Consider the following 25,515-nt stretch of genomic DNA (forward strand, 5'->3'; position numbering starts at 1 on the left):
GATGACTCCCTATTTCTTTTGTTACAGGAAGGAGTCAATAGCACTTCATTATATACTTTACTCTAGTCGTGATTTCATATCGCACTTTAGTCAATTTTTTTACAGGATGAAAAATCCTAGTCCTATTAATCTCTCCTCATATGGGAACTCCTTTACACTATTACTCATTTTGTCACACTTTTCCGAACCCTTTTCAATTCCATTGTATCTTTTCTGAGATGGTGTGACCACATCTACATGCACTATTCAAGAGGTGGGCATACCATGCATTTACATAGAGAAAATAAGATTTTCTGTACCTTATTATCTAACGTTTTCTTAAAACAAAAGTTGTCTCAGTGCTACTAGCTGGAACAGAACACCACATCCAGAAGGTGTTTGGTGTGTAAAGTAATAGCTCCAGAAGGGGGGACTCTCTTCTGGAACTACTGTGCAGTAGATGGATTCTTGCATCATTCCTCCTTTCTTCTCTAAAAGGTCAGATCTTTCTGGCCATGGTTCATTAAGGATTTCTTCTGTGATCACAGCTGGCACTTCCAGCCTCACATTCACAATGCTTCAGTATGTGGATTTGCTGACACTATGGCTACGTCTACACTACAATCATCTTTTGAAAGACACTCTTCCAGAAGATCGCTTTTGAAAAAAAATTCTTTCAAAAGAGCTCATCAACACACAAAAAAGTGGATAAAAAAAACTGATCTGCTCTTTCAATAGAGAGTGTCCACAGAGGCCCCAGTCTTTCAAAAGAACGGGACAGGGATGGAAAAATCCAGCACCATGAGGACTGTTCTTTTGAAAAAAGAGCCCCCAGGGCATCCACACTTTTTTTTTTGGAAAGAATCTTTCAGAAAAAGGTTCTCTTCTTCACCTGGAAGAGGAAGAGGGCCACAGGAAAAAGTGCTGTTTTCTTCTGATTTCAGATGGAAACACCATATTTTGTGTGTAAATGCTCATAGATTCTTTCAGAAAAGGCCTGTTTTCTTGAAAGAACTTGCTAGTGTAGATGCAGCCTATATGTTCTTTTGAGTTGGTGTTTGTCTCTTATATGAACTTTTTTCTAGGTCCAGATTTTCACTTTTACACTACTACTCAGTATTCTGGCATTGTCAACAACGTTGGGGGTTCCTCTACTCTTATCCAGTTATGTGCAGAATGTCTTTTCCTATTGCTGACATTGTTTCCCTATATATTAGCATGCCGTCTTCATCTCCAGATATCACTGTTAGCCATGTGACAAATCTGCCTATGTTGATATGGTGTGTTCTACACTTACCTTGGCAGGGGGCTAGGATATCACCTATTGGCCCCATTCTTGAGCACTGAGAGCCCTGCTAGTGGCTCAGAAAAGTGACAAAGAAGGGAATCAGGGAAGAGTTCTGAGCTCCAGGCCCCCTCAACAACTCTTGATATCTTACCTCTTTCCCCTTTAGACCTTGACAATGGAAGAGGAAGTCTCCTGGCTCTGCTGAGACAGGGCCTCTCTTCCTGCAGTTCTCTGGTCTTTCATCTCTTCAGCAACATACCTCTAAACTCCAGTCCTCTCTTCTTTCTCATTGCACCCTGTCTGCCTGATGTAGGGGGTGGAGAATGTAGTTTCCTGACTGAGACTTAATTGAATACAGGTGCCTCAGTTGGACTGTAGTAGCCTTCCCTAGTCTGCAGAAAATGACATCTTGATTATCCTAGGGATCTACCACTGCTTCCTGGCCCTACTGGATAGCAGTCATAACAGCCAAAACTTAATACCTCTGAGGTCACATTCCTTACCTGGAAGGTAATTTCCAGGTGACAACGATGTCAACATTTAGAGGTAACAGAGAGGGAGCCGTGCTAGTCTATATACTATCAAAACAAAAAAGCAGTCTTTAAAGTGCTACTTGATTGCTTTTTTGTTTTGATAACATTTAGAGGGAATGGGATACAAGCTGGATAGATGTATTTGTTTTCCTACAAGATTCTTCAGAGATTAAGGAGTGCTAAGACACCACCTGAATTTCTCCGCAAGTCCACGGGGATTCAATAGCTCTCCTTTATTTCCAAGGTCTGTCTTTCTGCATAGCCTTCTTTTTCCATCTATTGCCACAGACTGAGAGACAAATTATTATTTGGACATTTGGTTATGCCAGATACAAACATTCCAAACAGCCACTCGCTCTACTCCAGATGCCTCATTGTGTTTTACTTATATGACTTTCATGATCATTAATTAAGTCCATCAAATGCATAGTAGTTCCAGAAGACACAGTCCCACCTTCTGGAGCTATTGCTTTATACGCCACACTGATTTTCTGGACAAATTACTAGAAATTCTGTTTGCCACCATCAGTTCTTCTCCCATACTGCGTTTCATCCTTCTTCTTGACTGCTGAGGTACTGATGCTTGTTGGTTATAATCTTTCTTTATTTCTTTCATGTTATTTCTTCTTCTTTGGCTTTGGAAGTTTCTCGAACGAGAAGCAGTATGTTCACATTTTATTTTTATAATTGTGTGGGCTCCAAAACTGGGAATGTTCTGAGCTTGTTATCTTTGAAGAAAATATACAAAGTGCTCACATATAGGTGGTGCTGTGTGCTGATATGCAGCCTTGACAGATTACTTGCCCATCTCCCCTCCAGAAGGCTGAGATGGTTTTTTTTTTTTTCATTTTTAGTTGTCCCAGTAACTTACAGAGATGTATGTGTCCATAGACCAACAATTATAGGTAATAATTATCTCAGCTGTTTTACTGATGTGTTTTTGTCAATGGACTCTGAAAAAAAATATCCAGGTGCATAAAGAGAATGTATCTGTAAGAAGTATGTTAGTGCATTTGTCTAAATAACGTACATATGTGACATTAATTTAACAGTGAGCTGCTATACATTTAAATTAATTTAGTGATTATGAGCACAAGGATATTGTAAGTTTAAAAAGACCAAGAGACTATTAGGACAGGCTGTGCTCCCAGAACATCTCTTAGGGTGTTCCCTGGTGTGCTCATCATGCCACTGACACCTACCTTCTTGCTTTCTAATGCTCCCCACTACCCTGACCGACTGAGCCAGACCCACTGGTCTCCCCAACCAAAGCACAGAGTTGAGGTCACCCCTGCAGAGCAATGCAGACACTGTTTACCCACAGCTCTGGGTGGTTGCAGCTCTGAGGCACAGCACCCAGGAAATCAACCTCCAGAAGGGATCAAAACCCCAAATAAATCCATTTCTCTCTGCAAAGTATTTGCACAGGGAAGGTTCACAAGTTAAGCCCCCTTTATCAATGAAAGAGAAATATGCATGGTGGTAGTCCTCCCCAGCTACCAATTTATGTGGGGCTTGATTATAAACAAAAGAGTTTTCATTAAGCAAAACAATAGGATTTAAATAGTCATGAACAAGAACAGACAGATAAAAGTGAGTTACCAGATTAAAAGAAAAAATGCACAGCTAATTCTGTTTCCCTCAAAATACAGCTACTCACCAGTTCTTATCCTAAACAGTTGCTGGTATCAGGTGAAGTCTTCTGGCCAGTTATGAACATATCCTGATCTGGGTCTTAAATAAAGTTCTTTATCTTTCCTAGGGTGTGTCAGGCAATTTCCAAAGCAGAATGAAAACAAAAGATGTGGGAACCCCAGGTCCTGCTTTATACCTTTCCCCTGTTGGGGGTAATTCCCTGTCCTTTTCAGGCAACAGCTGTTACCTACTTCCTAATCTGAATGCTGACAGCAAAGTTCTTAAGAAGTGGATTGGCCTCCATTAAGACCCTTTCTCAGAGAAGTACTGCTATCCCCTCACAAGCTGTACCAGATTCACACACAGGCACTTCAGCTTTGGGCCCTTTTGAACCCACAGACCAAGCAGAGACCTTTGTCTTGTGCAAGCACCTGTGCCATTTATTGTCCATGTCAGTTCCCCCGACCACCACCAGTTCCCACATGCAAATGTTCAGCCCAGTCAGCTCAGAGACAGCTAGCTCCTGAAACTACTGGGGAGCACAGCCTTCCACTCCCTGGCTGCTCCACTTCTTCTCCAGCTACTTCCTTCTGGCCAGGCTTCTATAGCCCTGTGGCCAATGAGGCCTGCAGCTGTTCCCCATTTACCTCTCAGGCTTGGGCTTACCCAGTCAGCTCCAAATGCCCTTTCTGCAGCAGCTGACACAGAAGAGCTCTGGCTCACCCTTCTTTGCCAGCAGCCTGTCACCAGTAGCTGCACTTCCTGCTGAGATCTTCAGAAGAACAAACATTTGGAGCACAAATATGCAGACCTGCTGTGTCCAATACACTTTCCATTCACCACATGTGGTGATCTGGATGAAGCTGCTCATTAGGGCCACACATGTGGCTTGTCAAGTATCAGAGGGGTAGCCGTGTTAGTCTGGATCTGTAGAGCAACGAAGGGTCCTGTGGCACCTTATAGACTAACAGAAAAGTTGAGAGCATGAGCTTTCGTGAGTTAACTCACTTCTTCACATGTGGCTTGGTGGGACACGTGTGTGGTGGCAGCTCCTCCACCACACTCCACTCACAGCACTGCTCCAGCCGCAGGCAGCTTGCATGGTCGCGGTGGCTCTGGTGAGACACTGGCAGTTTGCCCGGGTTGATTGGGTGCCTGACTTGGGGTGAGGGATGCCTGGCCTGGGGGGGGATGCCTGGCTGCAGGAGGTAGGCAGCACCTGGCTGGTGGGGGCCGTACCTGGTTATTGGGAGATGGGGGGAGCTGAGGCAATTGTTAAATTATATTTTGGACACCACTGATGTAGACAATACTTGTAACTTTAACCACAAAAGTGATACATGCACAGAAATATGATTTACAGATCCAGCAGATTATACTGTTCAAACTGACAGGACATAAGACGCTATTTTTTCCAAAACATCTTTGCATCATAATCCTTTCTGCATAAAGCTTGGGCGGGGTGAGGAGTTTTCTGTCACAAATATTGTTTACTTGAGCTCCAGGACTTTGGGCACATCATTTCTGTAAATACTAATGAGAATCACACGTACAGCTGCTGTTAAATATGCTTAGGTGTTTCTGCGTGTCAGCATGGCTGACAGCCACTACAGGCTCAGGGCTAATTGTGGTGGAGGAGGCTCCATGCCCCAAAGGGGTGTCGCCTTGCACAGAAGGGGCCTACCCATGGGCAGTCAGCACTTAGCACCACCCATCCAGCTCTCAGAAGCTGCATGGAGTGGCGGAGCGATGCTCCTGCAGCATTTGAAAGAGGTGCTCTGGAGCTCTGAGCCACTTTGAAATGCCAGGCCCCTATGCAGTTGTCCTCCTTGCCCCCTTACCCTCGTCCATTGCCCACCCTGGTGCATGTTCTCTGTGTAACATACCAGCTCTGCGCAGATAGTTGGCATAGCGGGCCTCAGTTGAATTGCCCGGTAACCACAGACTTGGTTTGCAGGGATGGCACTCAGATCGATTGTCAGTGCTGCACAGTCTTAAAGTCCTTCCTCACTGGCTACAGGTACACTAACACAAGCAATGGATTAACTCAGTTAAGGGCAGGACTTTCCATTATCCCCAACATAAGCTAAAGACACTATGTCTGAGATTTCATTTTATACTCCAGTACAAACAAGTTACTTGTGGCCCCTCTGACATAGTTACTGCCCTCTGACATGGGTTGTTACATGTTGGTTTAATCAAAGCATCTCGTTTAGGGTGGCAAATTCTGACAAAAGCTCTTCTGGGAGAACTTCCTCCCCAGTGTTATAGATTGTCATTTTCTTAAAATATCCTATAAAAAATCATCAGAATTGCTTTCAGTAGTCACCAGGAAATCTATGCTGATTCTGGGAGACTCCAGGCCATACCCTAGTCTCTGGCCATCACACTGTCACCCTGACCTTATCTTTAGGAGGGGTCAGTCTGTAACCAATCACTTTGAAAGGCTGTTCGTAACATAGTTGATATGGGATGCTCCAATACCACCCTTGTGGAACATGTTTGCGTGAATGTTCTGGGTCTAGCACTTAAGAATGTGTACATTTCCACAATAACAGCCCTGCTCTTGCTAGATTCTGTGAGCAGGCCTGACTCTTGCTTACAACCTGGTTTTGCTTTATATCAGCAAAGCTTTGACCGTCACTTTAGCCTAGGCTTCTGTCTTCATATCAGGCCTCTGACAGAAAGATTTTCTTCCCGCAACAGCCACATTCACCAAGCTGCTTTTTTGTTGCTCAGCTGGAATTTCTATAACATAAAATCAAGTGGATTAATGTGGTCTTAAAAATAACAAATGGACCTATCCAGTGACAACTGCTCCTTTGCTTCTTTCAGTTGGATGGATGGAACCCCAGTAAACTTTGTAGCCTGGGCTCCGAATGAACCCAACTTTGCCAATAACGATGAAAACTGTGTGGTCATTTATACCACTACAGGTGAGTACAGTAATACTTCAGTGTTCTGACAGCTCTGCCCTGTGTGACATAGGAGTGTGATGATACACATGTTTCATGGGCTGATATTAAGGGGAACTTTCAACAACATCTAAGTGACTATGGAGCACAAATCACACTAAAAGACATTTTAGGAGCTTTCAAAAACCTCATTCGGTGTGGAAAAGGCACCGGACTGGACCTGAAGAGATGTAGCTCAATTCCTGGATTTGTGCGGAGGAACAGAAGTTGCAGGAGTTTTACACATACACATTGTACTGATAACACATATCTGTATCTCGTGATGGGGGAGAGGATGGACACAAAGCTTCTGTACCTTTGATGCTGTAATCACCAGAAGACAGGTAGATTTCTATTCCAGTCTTTGTCTCGTCCAGAGGTTTACTCTCCACATTTAACGGGTTTCAGGTACATGGAATGACCTGAACTGTGGTGTGCCACAACGCTTCATCTGCGAAAGGCTGCATGGATCTGCTCATGCAACACTTGCTCCTTCGTCCCCTGCACCTCTAGGAGGATGTCCTCAGAACTGGCATTTGTTTAATAACAAGGTACAGTAGCAAACATCTTAAGCTCTGTTTAATTTGGAAAAGAACTGAACAAAAATCTGTTTTTGTCTTTTGTTACTGTAGTATGGGTTGAGATGATCTGAAGTTCTGATTGGCAGATCAGGCCATTTTGGTGATATTACATTTAAGAAATGAATGTGTGAGTTACTATAGGTTTAAAATGGCTTAGGCCTTGATCCTGCAATTGCTGTGCAAATGCTTAATTTTAAAAAGGTTGCATAGCTAACCAAATGTACACTGTTTTTTTCTGTAATTTCTTCTTACTTTGGTACATATTCGAGAAGCAAAATCACAGCTGTCATCATGAACAGAAAATGTGAAGCTACTTCTCAACAAGAGTGAACCTGAAAAGAAAAATCCATAAATCTGTGCAAAGAGCCCTCTCTTTCCCAAATGGATTTATTCAGAAAGAGAGACTATGAATGCCAGTCTTCCTAGGGGGGTTTGAATTAATTTGGAATTTTCCACTGATGCACAAAACACAAGTGCTTTTTGTGTCTCCATTGTGTGATGAATGTAGTGCTCCTTTGCATTCACAGTCCTTTTTGTTGTTCTATAAGAACTTTTTACCAAAGTTCACTATGGTGAACCGTCATCCACATAGTGCATGTGACGGCCCACAGACAGGCTCAAACTTAGTATAGGAGCTGCTACAGTCTGAGCTATAGGCCAGCTGGTGCTCAACTAAGGCTAAAAAGGAGACTTATTCTGTCTCTGTGTAAGAGGTCTAGGTGCCACTACATGGGATAGCGAACACCACCCAGTACACGTGTGGGTTACAGACACATCAGCCGCATATGAGAGCACTGCCCTCTAGTGGTGGTGCTGCAGCTCTCTCATCCTGCAAACTCAAAATCCCATTTACATTTATCTTTTGGTTACAAAGATATCAACACTGTAAGGAGAAAATATTTTCTTCCGTGCCTCTCCCCTCCATACACTATGTTGTACCTGCAGTAGAGGTTGAACCTCTCTACTCCAGGGCTCTCTGGTCCAGCAATACCTGTGGTCTGGCATGATTTTAGTTAGAACAGATGTCCACTTATCACAGGCATGGCCAAGTTTCCATGGTCCCATAAAGTCTTTTACAGCCACCAGTCCTGGCTCTCAATGTTCTGCGCTGTTTTTTAGCTCTTATTATTTCTCCATAAATGTCTCCCAAGAGTCCAATAAACAGTGTAAGTGTTGCAGCAACAAAGGGTCCTGTGGCACCTTATAGACTAACAGAAAAGTTTTGAGCATGAGCTTTCGTGAGCACAGACTCACGTCATCAGATAAGTGTTGGTAATTCTGCTAGACAATATGGACAGCTTGTGATTCGGCAAATTCTCTGGTTCAGCACTGGTCTGATCCTGAAGGTGCCAGACTAGAGATGTTCAACCTGCGCTAATGGTTTCACTTTTAAGCACCAAATTGCAGCCTTCAAAATACCTTTCTTTCCAGTGTTTCAGACTCTTTGGCGTGAGTGACAACACAACTTTGACATGGCACGCTGCCCGAAAGGCTTGTGTAAAATTGGAGGGAAACCTGGCATCCATACCTAGTGAAGAAGAGCAAGGTAAAATGCTTAAACTTTTTGGACTAGATGACACGTCAGCATGTTAAAGATGTAAAGCCCCAGTGTGTGTAATAGAACCTGCTACTTTTGCTTGATGCTAGTACTTAATAAACACTGAAGTTGGAAGAGAAAAGTGTAATTCTGATAACATTTCTGAGCATCTATTAGTGGTTTTCCTAGGTCACCTTTTTAAATTCCCAGACTTGGAGGAATTAGTGGCAGATAGACTGGTGTTGCAAGTACTACAATGCAAAATTTAACACACAATTTCTCCTACCACAGATTGTGCTTTTTAAAAAAAATCCAAATGGATAAAGTCAGATTATGCACACATGTAAATACCATTCAAATTGAGTAAATGCTGCAGAATCAGGCTTAGGAACAATGATAACTAGATACACCCACCTTCAAACTTAACTGCGTTGGAAATCGTCTCAACAGTGGAGTTGCTGGTCTTCCCTTTTATAGTTGCTCACACAATGCTTCCCATCCTGGTTTAGTTGCTTTGTCTTATCCCAGGGTTTGTTAGCCTTTCCCTAGCTCATTTAGCAAGTCTGGCACTTCCTCCCACTGTCTCTTGTGCTCCCTGCATCAGTAATTGTGTAGTGCTTCTCTCTGCAACAGCAAGTATGATGCAAAGCCTCAGCTGAATAGTCAGACTGGGCTACTGCCGCAACTGACAGTGATGTCACATGGCTCAAGCTTCCATTCGAGCCCAGATCTCAAGGATGCACGTTTAGCTTCTGCACAATTGAATGTGGAGGTGGGGGAGGGGCTGTGTTTCATCTGAAAGGATCACCTGTCCGCTGTTATTACCTAAGAAAAAGTGTCTGTATCCAGAAGGGCAATTCTCTCCATGCCGTGTTGTACTCGCTAATGCACAAATAACTTCAGGTATATTTTCCTTGCAATGAGCCAGGAGGGCTCTGAGGGCTGACTGGGCACCAGGTCCAGGAGTCTCGGCCCTATTTCCACCTGTAGCTCACAGCTTGATGTGAAGAGCAGTGATGCCCAGCTCTCTGCACCTCTGAGCAGCATCCTGGACTGCCAACATAGGGTGAAGACTTGTTTTTGTCGGCCTTCACCTTCATACCACCAGTCACTTGGCAGATGATTTCCCCTTAGATGGTACCATTTTTGTGTGTCTCTTCAGGTGCCCAAGATACATAAAATGAGTAAGAATCTCCTTGCAATTTCCCACTTTCTTGCACTGTTCACTGTTACATGTTGTGCCTCCTGAGAAAGTCCTGGGAGGCACTTCTATGTACTAACAATGCTCAGTTTTTAAAATGATCTGATTTTATGTTAAAAATCTAAGGAATGTCACCATCAGACAATAGTCTAAAGTGATACATTTGTTAAAACAATCTTGTTTTTTATTTTTTAACTATAGTTGCAACTCTGGATTTGCTGGTTCTCCAGGCTTCACCTGTAAAATGTTTGTTTTCCTTCAGCATTCCTCATCACCCACTTCACAGATGTCTCAATGGATGCCTGGATTGGACTGAATGATATAAATTCTGAGTACACGTTCCTATGGACAGATGGAAGAGGGGTCTACTACACGAACTGGGCCAAAGGTCTCCCAAATTATCGCGGTCAGGTAATTGTGGATTGGAAATTATCATTACATCATCATACATTTGATAAGGTCCATCAAACCACATACAACTTGCACAATTTATTTCCCATGTGGGCTTATTTCTATTAACTAGTTGCTGTTGAGAGTCAAGTGGTCACATTGCAAAGTTTCAGCACTTTTAAAGCAGAAAGGAGTAGTTATATCAGCTTATACCAGGTTTTTGAAGCTTCATTTTCAATTATTTCTTTATGAAATCCCAGAACCTTATCTGGTTGGAGATTTACGAGAAATAATTTGCAGCTAGTAAATGTCGCTACAGAGTTCTATTTAAACTTCAACTTTAGCTTTTTATCTTTTTCTGTGATGCAATATAAATCCAAACAAATGGATGGATAAGGTCCCTATCCTACAAACTTTACTCAAGTGAATAGACCCGTTGACTTCCCTGGGACTAGTCCAAAAACTCACATGAATATAGGTCACGAGATGGTCTGACAATAACTGTGTAACTCTGAAGCCTTGTAAGGGATTATTAGAATTAATAATAAAATTAAAAGAATGATGTATGCTTACAAATATCAGTTGCAAATATGCACTAGTGCTTAGTCTCTCAAGATTAATACAATTATATGAATAAAATTTCCCCAAAGAAGAGGAATCTGTGTCCCTTGTTTTCATCCTCTTCCCTGCTCAAACTCCACGAAATAATTTCTTCAGAATAAACTTCTGCTGTGACTTTGAAATTTTCCTCCGAATGATGCCAACTTATTTTAATATCAAAACATAAAGGGATGTGGTTCAAAAATAAATGAAATGACTAGTGTGGAATAATTGTTATATTCTTATTGTCCTATCTTGGCTACGTACGTCTCTTATTAAGGATAAAACCATATAGCTGACAAGTGATCTGGGATGAAGGGGATGAGTTTTCACACAAACACCTAAAACTATAGAGAAGTTGGGTTTAAAAGGTTGACATACGGGAGAAGATGCAATTCGGAAGTGCCACCACAGTAACTGAGTATCAGTGACTCAATAGATCAATGTTTTCCAAATGGTGTTGCTTGGAACCCTGGGGTTTCATGAAGTGAAAGTGAGAGTTCTGTGAGAAAATTCAGTTACAATAGCTGACTCCTCTGCAGCTCTCTGCCGTGCTGCTGCTGAAAAAGTAGAACTGGATTTAATGGTTTTTATGGTCAGCAGGCCAGTGGGAGGAATCTGGCCATTAAACGAAACCATTATTTCAGTGTCAGCAGGACAGGGAGCTGCAGAGGGCCCCTGACTTGCCCCACTACCCTAGTGGCCACACCGCTCTGGTGGGCATGGCGCAGCTCACCCCCACTAACAGATTACCTCCACACCAGCCTTTCTTCCACTGGGCACACAGGACTGTCCTGCGTGGGCTCCTCAGCTAGCTCCATGGATGGGTTAGTCATGGAAACTGGTTTGGAGATGAGAGGGGTTAATCCTGAAGATGTGGGGGGTAGGGTTTGGGTCTGAGAGGGGTGAAGCCTGGGGATGGGGGGGGATGGGTTTGTGGGATGGAGATAAAGCTTGCGGTTGGAGGGCAGATTTGGGGACTGAGGACTGAGATGGGCCAAGCCTGGAGATGGGGGGCAGATTTGGAGGTAAAGGGGGTTAGAACTTGGGAATGGGGTTCTACAAAATTCTTTTGAGTTGAAAAGGATTCCATAGCCAAATGAAATTGGGAAACACTGCAATATATGGTTCTATAAAGTGCCCAAGAGCAGATATAAGCAGTGACAGAGGGTTGTGTGTGTTATTGGACCACCTGAGATAGCTGGATCTGCAGATCCGGAAGAAAAAAGATTGTTTTTTGTTTGATGTTCATTCATATTCATTTATGTATCATTTTTCCCATAGGCTGACTGTGTCAGTATGATAAAGAACCCCACTGCGGAGGCAGGGAAATGGAAAGATGCAGACTGCAAAACTAAGAAAAGCTACATATGTCAGAGAAACGCTGGTGAGTTCTTTCTCAGCCATCTTCTGAGTGAATTGTGTTGTGTTAACAACTTTACTGTAATTTTGAGATTGTTTTCTGATTTAATACTGACTTTCCATGTGCAGCACATAACATTTGGCCTCTGCGAGAAATTAGTTTCACAGCCTCATATTCACTAGTGAACATTTTATCAAAACAAGTGCATTTGCTGACCTCTAATACATATAGCAGCCTGGACTATCGAAAAGCCTGGCATAGGTATAAGACTAGGGAGGCACCAAGTTTCAGAGCTTTTTCTCTGACAGCCTGAAATCCCCCCTCACAGTGATGAACATCCCAAAGGGAAGTTTTATAAGGGACTCCCAGGTACAACCCCACAGAACCATGAGGAGAGCGCTAGTGGTTTCAGTGGAATTGCTGTGATTGTGATAAATCTATCTCATAGAGCTGGGAGGGACCTTGTGAGGTCATTGAGTCCAGTTGCCTGCACTCACAGCAGGGCCTGTCACCATCCCAGACAGATTTTTTTAATCTATTTGCCCCAGATTCCTAAACAGCCCCCTCAACGGCTCAAGGATTGAACTCACAACCCTACATTTAGCAGCCTAATGTTCAAACCACTGATCTAGCTCTCCCCCTTTGCAAGGCCATATGAGGAGAAGGATGAGCAGGATGACTTTTTTAAAGTGTTAGGCATCACACACTGTAAGGATGGCTGCCCAGCATGGATTGACGGGCATTCTATGTGAGAATGAATGGTAGTTTGTGGATGAATGCTAAAGGGTTTGGAAGTGAGATGGGGAGGCAGAGGGGTAGTGTTGAACTGTCCTATCTGACTGCTGAGGCCCCAGGCTTTGAAGACCCGCCTGGACTATGTACCCTACCACCCACACCCTCTGTGTTGTTGGTGGAGAGCATTGGCACTGACATCTACCAAGGGGACAGCTGGTGAGTGAGAAGTTGTGCTCCTGCTTCTACCCATTCAGGTGCACTAAGTCTCATCACAATCCAGTGCGGAGGAAGCCACACGAATATAAATTCATGGGAGAGTCAGGCACAGAGTAACAAGGACTAGGACTTATTATAAAAGAACTCTGAGTCATGGTTTTTGTCACTGAAGTCATGAATGTAACGTGCATCGTTTTAATTTGTTAGTGTTACCACTCTTACGTGGCTGAGGGCTGCAGACGTTTGTTCTTCAGCTGAAGAGTAAGTCCATCCATGTACTGTAAAACTATCCTGTTTGTGTGTTTCTTTGTTGTCTCTACAGACCCTAAATTATATAATTCCCAACCAACAGTTCCAGTCTCTGGCTTTACCCATTATTGCAACAGTAGCTATTCACTCATCAGCTCCAGAATGACGTGGGAAGAAGCACAAAACAACTGTAAGGCTGAATACTCAGAACTTGCCAGCATTTTAGATCCCTACGCCCAATCATTCCTGTGGCTACAAGTGTTAAAAATCGGGCAGCCTGTATGGATCGGCCTTAACAGCAATGTGGTAAGTACAGCAAATAAGTGTGAATGTGCTGTGGCTGTCTGCCAAACCAGGCCTCTCTCATTCTTAACTCAAGTGTTGTCTGCAGTTACTACCAAGGGCTCTCTTTGCTTTTGTCTCATAGCTGAACAGTGGTTGTGAAAGAAAGCCCACGGGTTGCATTAGTGGGTTTCAAAAGCGGATTGAGTGTGAACAGTGGGAGACATGGAAATGGTCATTCAGGAGGGCCAAAAAGGGTGCGTGAAGAGACAAGCTGTGGGTGGAGTTATGTACCTGTGGAAACACATGAATGTCGGGGGACCAGTAGGAGAATGGAAGCCATAAAAATGGTGAGGGAGGGAAAGTAGCTGTTGAAGCACATGGGGAGAGAAGCACAGGAGAAATGCTGGGAATGGGAGAGAGGATTAACCAGCAGCAGGTGAGAGGAGGTGGCTTTTTCCTTTTGAAAACAATGATTTTCAGTGGTTGAAGATTCCAAGAGCCTCACGACCTGATTCACTGAAGCTGGTGTCTGATTGACACTGAGGAAGGGCAAGCAGTGTTGCTGTTGATTGCCCTCCTTTGCTGTTACCATTGACTTGGAGCAATTTTAAAATCCGGGGAGAAGAACAAGGGTCTGCACTGAATTAGCTTATCCCTCTAGCAGCCTGGGCATCACACCATTCCCAATCTCTGCCACCCACTATAAGTTCTACTGGAAGACCCCCCTCCCCCCGCAGACCATTGGCAGAATGTGGGTTATAAGTGGTGTGGGCCACTTCAGGCTTCCTTCGTGGGCAACTTCCATCCACCAGCTGCCTGAGGATGTGTAGAACTTCTGCTTGGGAACACTTTGTCCTGCATGTGCTGCAGATGCTCCATCACTACAGTGGTTTGTTCCAGTAGCTAGGGCCGCAGGGCTACCACATCTCAGTTTACTTATGTTCCTAATTAGTTCTCACAACCATTTTTATTGAGACTTTTTAGTCCCTCTGTACTTTGAAGCATGGGTTTTAAATCTGACAAGTGCTGGTGTCAAGGATCGACTGCTTGCCCTCCCCAGAAAACCAGCCCAAATTTCACTGAGTTGTTAGCCTCTGGAAGTCTCAGTTCACCCATACTCACTGGAGACCTGTTAGAGTTTGGCAGCTAAATTATCCAAAGAGTCCATCTGCAGTGGGCGTGCTGCATTGCCTCTCTCGGCCTGTGTACAACTAGACTGGTCTTATACCATCCCTTCTTCACAGAGCAATTGCAGGTTCTCCTGCCCAAGGCTGCAGGGCCAGAACAAAGCCTCCCCCTTCCAGCCAGGGGCCACTGAGATACCAGTGCAGGAGCCAGGAGCAGGGAGTCAGCCTTTCTTGTGCCCTCTTTGCTTGGCAGTGAGGAGGGGAGGAAGAGCAGAAGGAAGTATAGCTGGAACACGGAGATGAGGAGCTGAGTCTAGGGAGAGTGGGGTGAAGATAAAGGAGAGTGGACTGGGAGAAAGAACTGGATAAGACTGGCATTGGAGCTGGGCAAACATGAGGGACTGCAACTGGGTCAAGAAGTGGGGCCAGGGAAGCTAGGATGGGGGAGTGGAAAAGTAGCCAAGGAAGGCTGAAGAAAAGAGACTGAGATAAGGCTGCCAGGGATGGAAGAAACTAGGATGAGGAGTTTGGGAAGTGGGGAACTGGAGCAATAAGCCTTGGTGAAGACGGAAACAGATTGGGTCAAGGGCAGGTTGGAGGGGCCGAGGGCAGAAGGGGTCAGCCTTGGGGAGGTCAGAGGCAGAGTGTCTATGATTGCCACCCAGGAGTCTTGAGCCTCAACATTCTTCTGCTGTCAGCAAACAGTGGCAAAATTGGCTGACAAATGTGTGCCTTCTTTCCTTGCAATGGCTGGCCTAGGAGAGGATACTCCTACTCCTGTCAATCACTTTCTTAGTTTGAGAAATGGAGGTCTGTACTGTGGATCTAAAGGTTCTAGCCTTATTTATAAGACCTGTAGGAGTCAATATGATTCTGCATTGGAATCTGTGGTTTTTTCAGTTTGCTTTAAACAAACAAAATGTAGAAAAACACATAAAAAAAACCCAGGGTATGGGCCGCAGTCGATCTTCTGGAGTTAGATTTTGCCACGTGTGTGAAGATGGGGCAAAACTGATCTCCCTGGGCTTGACCATCAACCGTGGTACTCCACTTTCTGTTGTGGAATAAGGGACATTGGCAAGTGATCACACACATATTTTTCCCCACAGTATCTTGCTTCATTTAGCACACAGGCTGAAAAGTACACATTGAATGTCTCAGGCCTGTGTGGTGAAGGGAGCTTTTGTCTGTAGGAGCACTGAAACGTGTGGTGCAGAAGTTGAAAGTTGTGTGGTTGCAAAGATGGTTTGGGCACTAGTCTACCTCCTGTCTCTGTACCTGAGTTCCTGTGTTATTCTGGATGAGTCACTAAATTAATTTTTCACAGTTGATCGCTAAGGCCATATCTGCATAGGGATAGTCAGGAAAAGTTAAGACAAATCAACAAAAGGTGTGAAATCAATGACCACAAGTTAAAAATGCATTAAACCCCTGTGTCGATGCTTTCACTCAGATGTGAAGTGAACGTAACCCAATGATCTTTTTAGCATCCATGTGGGAGTTTAATGTGCATTAATGTATGCACGTTAATTTCATACCTTTGAATGATTTGCCTTAGTTTTCCATAGTATTCCAGTGTAGAAATTGCCTGCTTGTGTGTGCCTGTTTTCTCCAGGCCCAGCGTGGGATATTTGGGGCCTGTTTTGCAGAAATGCTGATTGCTCACAACTGCCTCTGAAGTCAATGACCCCTGCAATCTGAACCTATAAAGTTCTTTATAATGCTAAGTTATGTGACAAATCAGGTCATCTCCATCTCTCAAGAGGCATCAAAAGTTAGTGAACACTTTTGATATTAATATCTTTGTGCATCAGTTCCTCTGTTGTCAATTGGGAATAATAATATCACCTCATCTCATTAATGTTTGTGAAGCACTCAGTTACCATAGCAATAAGCACCATAAAAATTAGGAAATGAATAATCTAATATTGAATAAGTGTTCATGCCACAAGCACCATCCATTCTGTGTACTGAGTGCAGTGAGCATCCTTTGGGGGAAAAATAGTGTGTGGTCATGTAATTAAATGAAATCATAACACATACGCACAAGGGAACTGGATAAATTCCATAGACAAACAGTTCTGACATTTGCATGCGTGCCTGTGACTTCAATAGTCTTTTCAAAGATCATTTTTAATGCAGTATTATCTCAATTGTTTTGTTCTCAGACTGATGGCATTTACAAGTGGACTGATAATTGGAAAATCAAGTACTCTAAATGGGCCAGTGAGGAGCCAAAGAAGAAGTCAGCCTGTGTTTATTTGGATGTTGATGGGACCTGGAAGACAGGGTCTTGTGGGGAAAGCTATTTCTCTGTCTGTAAAAGGTCTGATGGTATGTAAATGAATTTAGCAATTTTTACTAGCAAGCTTCAAGTGTGAATGCATTCAAGTCTTGATTATGACTACAGGAGAACCTCAGAGTTATGGACACCTCATGCGGAACTGAAAGTATGCAGCTGGGGGGCCCTACCAAATTCATCATCCATTGTGGTCAATTTCACAATCCTGTGATTTTAAAAATGGTACATGTCATGATTTGAGTGATTTCCATCTGAAATTACAGAGGGTTATGATCGTAGGGGTCCTGACCCACAAAGGAGATGCAGGGTGGGGTCTTTGCAGTACTACTACCATTACTTCTGCACTCCTGCAGGCAGTAGTGCTACCTTCAGAGCTGGTTATCTGGAGAGCAGTGGCTGCTGGCTGGAATCCCAGCCCTGAAGATAGAACAACTATTAGCAGCAGCACAGAAATAAGAATGATGTGGTATGGTATTGTCACCCTTACTTCTGTGCTGCTACCTGCAGAGTTGGGTTCTCAGACAGTGGCCCCCACGCTTCAGCTGCCCAACTTTGACGGCAGCAACACAGAAGTAAGGGTGCCTTGGTATGGTATCACCATCCTTCGGTCTGTGCTGCTGCTGGTGGGACATTGCTTTCAGAGCTGGGTGTCTGGCCAGCAGGAACTAATGTCTGTTGCTGAGCTCTGGAGGATGTGTAGAAGCAAGGGTAGCAATACTGGGAACCCTCCCTGAGAGTATGTCTGTACTTGGGAATAAAGTTGAATTTGTGAAAGTCGACTTTATAACACTAGATTTCATAAAGTTGAAGCTGAGTGTCCACATCTGCTCACAAAGTTGATTTACTGGGTCCCCACTAGATTGTCTAAGTTCAACTGTGGCAGCAGTGCAGTGTGGACACCTATCCCACAGTTCCTGTAGACCCATTGCATTTTGGTTTCTTTTGCCAATGTCTTGTGAGAAAATATGTGCTGCATGTGTTTGTGGGTGTGTGATGTCACCATCCCAAAGTGCATTGCCCTCCCTCCCCATGCTGTTGAAAACATTGTGTCATTCATACAACTTCTTGGTGCTTGACAAGATGCTAACTATTGAACCTAAAGATTTTTCTCAGTTTATTGCACAAACTTATTAGCGCATTATACCACTTTGCTTTCGGTCTGTAAGCTACGGCCCTATCATCGCAACCCTTGCATAGCCAAATTCTCTGACTTGAATAAGGGTCATGGATGGTCAAGAAATTCAGAATCGAGGTTTTTATACTCACCTACAAATCTGTCGATCCAACAGGAAATATAAGTGGAGATTTATTGGAAAGTGTAGTATCCGCTGCTCCACCTCCTCACCTCCCTGACCCCCAGGAGCAGGGTTTAATTGCTCCCAGCTGGGAATAGGCTATATTCTGAGATCCAGCCACCCAGATCTGCAGGGAAGCAGGGTGCTGCCATGCTCTCAATGCCTGGCTTTCTTGTCGGTTTCACAGTTCCAACAGCCAATTTAAGTGACAGTGTCTACACATGTGCTGTGTCTCCCAAACTACACAGACATAAGCCCCACTCCTCTCATGGAGATGGAGCTGAGTCACTCTAGTATGATACATACATCTGCGGAACAAGGCTGTAGTATAAACGCTGACGTAGTTCAGTCAGCACAACCTGCCTTGCTTTGATCTAACTGGGTAGTGTAGACCAGGCCTCAGCTAAAGTCACTGCAGCAGAGCAGAGAATCTGGCCCAGAGAAATTAGTTTATCATGAACCAGGAAGGTCTGAGGTTCTTTTTCCTCGTATCACAAACTAGGAGTGTCTGCTTATGGTACAGTATATATGTGTTTTCATTAACATATCTCAGAAGCCCTTACTGATTTCATACGGCATGGTTTCTTATCAGTTGTAGCCCCGACTGATCCTCCACAACTCCCTGGAAAATGCCCTGCATCTACCACGCACAGGTCTTGGGTTCCCTACCATGGTCACTGTTACTCAGTTGAATCCTCATCTATGGAAAGCTGGCCCCGGTCTTCCATGGAATGTATTCGATTAGGTGAGTGCTACCTTTCACTGGGATCTGATGCTTTTCTGCAGGCTTGCCACTTATTTTAGGCACCACCCACCACTATCTGCCTTCGACAGTATGATCATAGCTTTAAAGTTGGAAAAGAATGTGGGGAGGGCAGAGGAAGGGGGAGAGGTGTGCTTTAGGAAAATGAGAAGGTAGGAAACAGGTTGGATAGAGAAGCTGGAAATGAAGGGATCCCTTTTAGAATGAACAACTGGGAATCTTTATAGTAAAGGGCACAGTGAAACAGAACCATATTATCCCTCTCACTTTTTCTCTTTTAGCTTTCCTCAGCTGATGAGAAGAGTCACCTTCTTAACTGGTTAATCATTCAGTCTTTTACCAATTAGCTCCCTAATTTGCTCCATATGGGGATGCTTACCAAATACCCAAAGTGGTGAGTTAGTCTAAGGCTATTCTCACTCAGTCTCAAAGCCATGGGTCTGAACTTGGCATTGGTTGAGAGTAAATGAAATTAGTTGCTATGTGGTTATTGTTTGGTGGTGAGACATGATGCACTGGCCAGTGAGGGTTTGCGGAGGGAACATGTTTGGGCTGAGAGCATCTTGGTTCCTGGAAATAAAATCCACTACCCAGAACCTATATAGGGAGGAACTAAGATCAACAGGAGTTGAGGTGCTTTGTTTACTTATCAGGTAGCACTTTTACCCTTCCAATAAACCAAGCAGTGGGAAAGAAAGCTGAGAGTTCAAAATGCAGGTCTGCAAGGATTTTTGCCCAGGTACCTGGGGAAAAGGAGATGTATTTTGGACCCTCTCAGTTTCCTTTTACATGTTGCAATGTAATAACTGTAAAAGGAGTTCCTGGTCTGTGCCAAATGGGAGAAGTGCTTGATATTTTGTTATGTTAAAGCCCTGTTGAACTGAGAACTTCAAGAAATGGTGACTCGGTAGTTAGCCACAACCCAGACTTTGATATGGCCTATATGAAATGAGTTGGTCTCAGTTTAATAGCTTTTAGAAAAATATTTTGCACTTTGCTTTGGCAAGTCCACCAGAAAAGAAAAAGAATCTAACGGTGGACTCTTGGACTCGAAGGAAAGTGAGTAAAATGTTATAAAATGTCACAATAATCTCTGACAATAAATGTTAATGGGTAAAGGTACAAAAGGGAGATTGAGTCCATTAATATAAACCAAAAAGGCCTACTGATACAATTCTAGGACTGTGTTGAGCTGGTGCCTGGTAAATCAGAAACATGTGGGACTTAAAATTAATTAACCAAAACTGGCTTGTCAGTTATTAGGCCTAATTGGAGGACAAAATAATTAGCCACAATGTTGGCATCATCTCCATGGCCCAGTGTGTTCCCTGTAAGATGAGTACTTGGGTGGCCACCCAGGAGAGATTCAAATGCTGCCCAACTGATTAGCAGAGCACCCACAGCTGGCAGCATGTGTTTCCAATGGTGGTGCACCTCGGCATGGGCCTTGGTGCACATCACAAAATGTATTCAGCACACAGATGGAAAAGTTGAGAGGGAGCACTGCCTGGGATTCTTAGAGCTAGTGGGCCTCCATGGTAATTCTGATATCCCCAGAGAGAGACTTACTGGATGAGGTCAGACAGAAGGACCCACATAAGACAGGGTCACTTCTACCAGCTTTAGCAAAATCTCAGCCATGAGCTGTGATATAAGACCATGTCTCCATGTGTCCTTTTCCTTCCCAACCTTATTTCTCTTCTCACCTGCTCTCTCCTGCTAAGTAAGAGCCTGGCTTAGCCAGCAAATACTTTACATTTTCCAACATTGCTGTAAGTCTGTGACCAGAAAGGCAGCTAATGCCATGCTCTGGGCAGCCCCATGGTGGTACAAGTTTGCCAGGTCTCAGAGTGGCAGATAAGACCATGTGCTGTGCCTGTGTTTTTGCAGTAATAAAGACGCAAATGAGAGTCAACATCAGATACACATACCATATTTATTTTCCGTTTCAGCTGTTCTCTTTTGTTTTTCCTTCTTGGAAATGGGATTAGACTTTAACAGCAGCTCATTTCACCTAACTTTTGTCCCTGAAAAAGAACTTACAATTTTTACTACCATCTAAGAGATTGCCAGGTTATGGAGGGTGTGGGGGTAGAGTCCTTTTTAAAAACTCTCTCCATGTAAAGGGAAAGAAAACATGGGATACAGTTGAACAGACATTTAACATTTCCCATTTCACATGCTTTAACTACCTCCCTTGTTTTTTGTATGTTTAATAAAAGGTTAGAACTATTTTAGTGCCTTACAGAGGCCAGCCAGGATTTTAATGATGTGTTTGCTAAGTTATGAAGGAGCATGAGGACCCTATGCATTAAACCTTGTTTAACACTCTTTAATGTTGGACAGTGATGGGATCATGTTAATACCTGTGCCTCCTAGGTCCCCTTTGTTCCATCTAAATGAATACAACACGGGCTCAGTATTGAGGAAATGTATAGGGCTAAAAATAGGAAGTGCTTGTTGCTGCTTACATTGCCTTTGCCATGTCTGTTCTCTGGCCCAACAGAGAGCTTCATTCTTCAGTCCAATAACATCCATTAGATGTGAAATTGACTAGATCTGATCTCTTACCAGGCTCCATGGGCATGGAGTAGAGTATTGTATAGACATCTGCTCTTTTGCCTCCAGACACTGATTTCCTTTATGGTGGTAATAAGAACATCCTTTTAACTGGCCTCTAATAATAGCGTTTCTTATTTTCCAAAACATTTTCTTTTCTTTTCTTTTCTCCAAAGCAAGGCTCAATATTTAAGCAAAATGCTGCATTTTTCCTATTGTGTTATCTTTGGCAACTGTGCTAAAACTAGTATGAAATACACTTTGACTGGAAATAACCAGCTGCTCAAAGAAATGGATGCAAAATGTAAGGGCTATTACTGATCTGTGTCTGGAGCACTCACTGACTTCCATGGCAAAAATTAATTACAGTCTATGGTTATTTTAAATGTATCAGAAGGATTAAGAAAATGTCATCATGATTGTTTCAAAGAGGCAGATAATTTCTGTGGTGAAACATGTTTATATTATGTTTATTTATTACTTTATGTTTTTCAGGCGCCACTTTGATTTCCATAAAAAATAGCGCTGAAATGAATTTTCTCATAAACTACTTGAATGCATTTGCCGAAGACTCCAGACAATTTTGGATAGGAATGTACAAAAATGTGGATGGTAATTATGTATCTTTCAACATCTATTTACAAATAAATACTCAGAAGATGGAAATCTGATGTCACATATTTAATATTTTTCAATTATAGTATATTAAAGGAAAAATTATTCAGAAAAGATGATTGCACATTTTATGTACTTGTCTCTGTTTCTCATAAATAGAAACAGTTACATGCCTGCAGTGAGCAATTTATTTAACTTCACACTTTTTTTATTCCCTTTACATTTAAAAACTTTGCAGCACCTCAGTTTTTCACAGCAGAAACTTTACCATGTCAAGTATTTATTCATCAAGAGGAAGTTCTGAAAAGACATCTGTATTTATTGGTTAGGATTTTGATCCTCTTACAGCCTGTCATGGGGTGCAGGGGCAATATGAGGAGGGTTTCCATAGCAGCAAGCATTCTTGCTGGTATTTCATTTGAATTAGCCACAATACCCGTGGAAGCCTTGGAAAGCACACATAGCTGCAGCCATGGCTATATCACTAATACCACTGCAATGTGAAGCAAGCAGTCTGCTCCTTGGGGGCTGGTTGATCCTGGGTGGCACAGAAAATAGACAGGAACATGGCTTCTTATTGAGTTGCACCTTTTGGGCCCATTGGATGTTTTCAGCACAGTTGCTGGTACTAGATTTTCCTAGTCCTTGTGCTCAGGGAGGGCCCAGTGAATAGAGAAGTAGGCAAAAAATGAGGCAGATGCCCTGTCCAAAAGATTCACCTCCCCACCTGAGAAAATAAAGATGGAAATAACTCTTCCCCCAGCAGGACTGTTACAGAAGATATGTGAAAATATTTCACAGCCAGAGTTGGAGGGGACTTGGAGATAGGGGACTGGGGCTGTGGCTAGGGGACCAAGGGACTTGCCAATGGTATGTGAGGGCATGTTGAGAAGTGGGGCAGATAGAAACTGAGTGGCACTGGAGTGTCATGGGAAGATGGATACGCTGGGCTTGCAGAGAGAGGTGAACCGAGGCCTAGAGGCAGGATAGGCCGAGGCTGTAGAACCTGTGCAGGTTTCTGTTTCTGTGAAGCACCTTAGACACCCAGGGAGAGTGCTGGGTGGGATGCTGGGATCTTCCCTTCACTACATGAGGCATGATTAAAAAATTCTGTAAAATTATCTTTTTTTTCCTGAAAACCTGAAAATTTCCATTAATGAAAACAATTTGATTGTCATTTTCCAGCTAACTAAGTCTCAGCACAGGTATTTCCTTCTTCCTTGAGAGACAGGAATTTGCAGCTACTCCTGCTGTCAGGGCCTGAGAGTAGATCTACACAGCAAAATTATTTCAAAGTTCAGCCATTATCATATTTGCTAGCATCTACATGACACAACTGCTATTTTGAAATAATTTCAAATAGTGGTTGGCTTGTTTTGAAATTGGTAAACCTCATTCTACAAGGAATAGCATCTATTTTGAAATAACTGTTTCAAAATAGGTGCTGTTAAGACAGGCTGGCTGTGTCTACACTAGCTCCCTCCTTTTGGGGAGGCATGATAATGAGGGATTTCAGAAGATGCTAATGAGGGGATGAATATGCAGTGCCTCATTAGCATAACGGCAGCCACATGTGGTTTGAAAATGCTGCTTTCAGAATGCTGCTACCTGTGTAGATGGGGCCTTTGAAAGGACCCCCTGATTTCAAAAGCCCTTTTTTCGCAAAACAAAATAGGAAAAAAGGGCTTTTGAAATCAGCAGGTCCTTTTTGAAAGGCTCCCAGCTACATGGGCGGCACGTGTTTCAAAAGCAACACTTTCGAATCATGCGTGGCTGCCATTATGCTAAGGAGGCACTGCATATTCATGGCGGCGCCTCATTAGTATCTTTTGAAATCCCTCATTTACATTGCCACCTCCAAAAGGAAGCAGGTAGTGTAGACACGCCCACCCTGTCTTAACAGCACCTATTTTGAAACATCTACACTACAGTGATCTTTCAAAATAAGTCCTTCAAGAAGATCTCTTCTGAAAGAACTTCTTTCGAAAGAGCACTTCCACCCACAAAAAAGCAGATCAAAGGAGCAATCTGCTCTTTCAAAGGAGACTGTCCAAAAAGCCCCAAGTCTGTTGAAAGAAGGGGCCAGGGATTGAAAAATCAGGTACCATGAGGACTGCTCTTTTGGGGGTGGGGGGGAAGGGAGGCCCAAGGAACAGCTATATATATTTTCTTTCAGAAGAAGGCACTCTTCCTGAAACAGGAATGGAAGAGTGCTTTTAAAAGGAACACCCAGTTCTTTCAATTTAATTTTGAAAGAAGGCTTTTTGTGTGTAGGCGCTCTGCAGGATATTTCAAGAGCCCCTTCTTTCAAAAAATATTTCGATAAAACTGGCTAGTGTAAATGCAGCCACAGAGAATCCAGCCTATTTCAAAATAAGACATATTGTGTCCAATGGCTCTATTTTGAAATAGGGTCTATGTGTGTAGAGGATGTGTTTCAAAATAGCTAAGTTCTATTTCACAATGCATTTTGCGTACAGCAGTGATATTTCAAAAGATGCTGTTTTGGAATAGCTGTTCTGGAATAGCTTATTTCAGAATGAGACTGATGTGTAGACGTACGCTGAGGAAGGGAAGAGCAGAGAACAATAAGTCATTGGCTGTGTCCACACATGCCCCCTCCCTTTTGGAAGCGGCATGTTAATGAGGCACTTTGGAACAAATTAATGAGGTGCTGACATGCATATTCAGCACCTCATAAGCATAATGGCGGCCAGTCACACTTTGAAAGTGCTACTTTCAAAACACAGAGGCTGTGTCTACACGTGCCCCAAACTTCGAAATGGCCATGCAAATGGCCATTTCGAAGTTTACTAATGAAGCGCTGAAATGCATATTCAGTTTACTAATGAAGTTTACTAATTTTACATATTCAGTTTACTATATAAACTTACATACGAAGTTTACATATTCAGTTTACTAATGTCTACATGCAATGTCTCATGAGCTCATGGGAATAAGGGGACTTCGAAGTAGGTGGCGTCCTTTCGAAAAGGAGCCCCGTCTGGACGCGCCGCGCAGCGGCAAGGAGCGTCAATTTCGAAGCGCGGCTGCCGCCCGCATGCTAATGAAGCACTGAATATGCATTTCAGCGCTTCATTAGTAAACTTCGAAATGGCCATTTGCATGGCCATTTCGAAGTTTGGGGCACGTGTAGACACAGCCAGACTGGTGTATAGACGCGGGCACTTTGAAATAAACACCATACTTCAAAATTCTGTTATTCCCAAAACAAACTGGGAATAAGGGAATTTCAAAAACTGGGGTTTATTTCAAAGTGCCCGTGTCTATACACCGGTCTGCGTTTT

At 43.3% G+C, this 25,515-nt stretch overlaps 1 protein-coding gene across 1 annotated transcript in view; it reads left to right on the forward strand.

Annotated features, from left to right (window-relative positions):
* Window positions 1–25,515, forward strand: part of LOC142008040 (macrophage mannose receptor 1-like) — an 80,124-nt gene that overhangs the window by 50,531 nt on the left and 4,078 nt on the right. The window contains exons 19-27 of the mRNA XM_074984833.1: window positions 6,271–6,371; window positions 6,798–6,940; window positions 8,402–8,516; window positions 9,971–10,119; window positions 11,983–12,085; window positions 13,335–13,567; window positions 16,842–17,007; window positions 18,863–19,015; window positions 22,088–22,204. Of these exons, the coding sequence (XP_074840934.1) occupies window positions 6,271–6,371; window positions 6,798–6,940; window positions 8,402–8,516; window positions 9,971–10,119; window positions 11,983–12,085; window positions 13,335–13,567; window positions 16,842–17,007; window positions 18,863–19,015; window positions 22,088–22,204 (1,280 nt within the window). The remainder of the gene's footprint in view (window positions 1–6,270; window positions 6,372–6,797; window positions 6,941–8,401; window positions 8,517–9,970; window positions 10,120–11,982; window positions 12,086–13,334; window positions 13,568–16,841; window positions 17,008–18,862; window positions 19,016–22,087; window positions 22,205–25,515) is intronic.

This window comes from Carettochelys insculpta, chromosome 2, assembly GCF_033958435.1.
Source record: "Carettochelys insculpta isolate YL-2023 chromosome 2, ASM3395843v1, whole genome shotgun sequence".
NCBI classification, from domain to species: Eukaryota; Metazoa; Chordata; order Testudines; family Carettochelyidae; genus Carettochelys; species Carettochelys insculpta.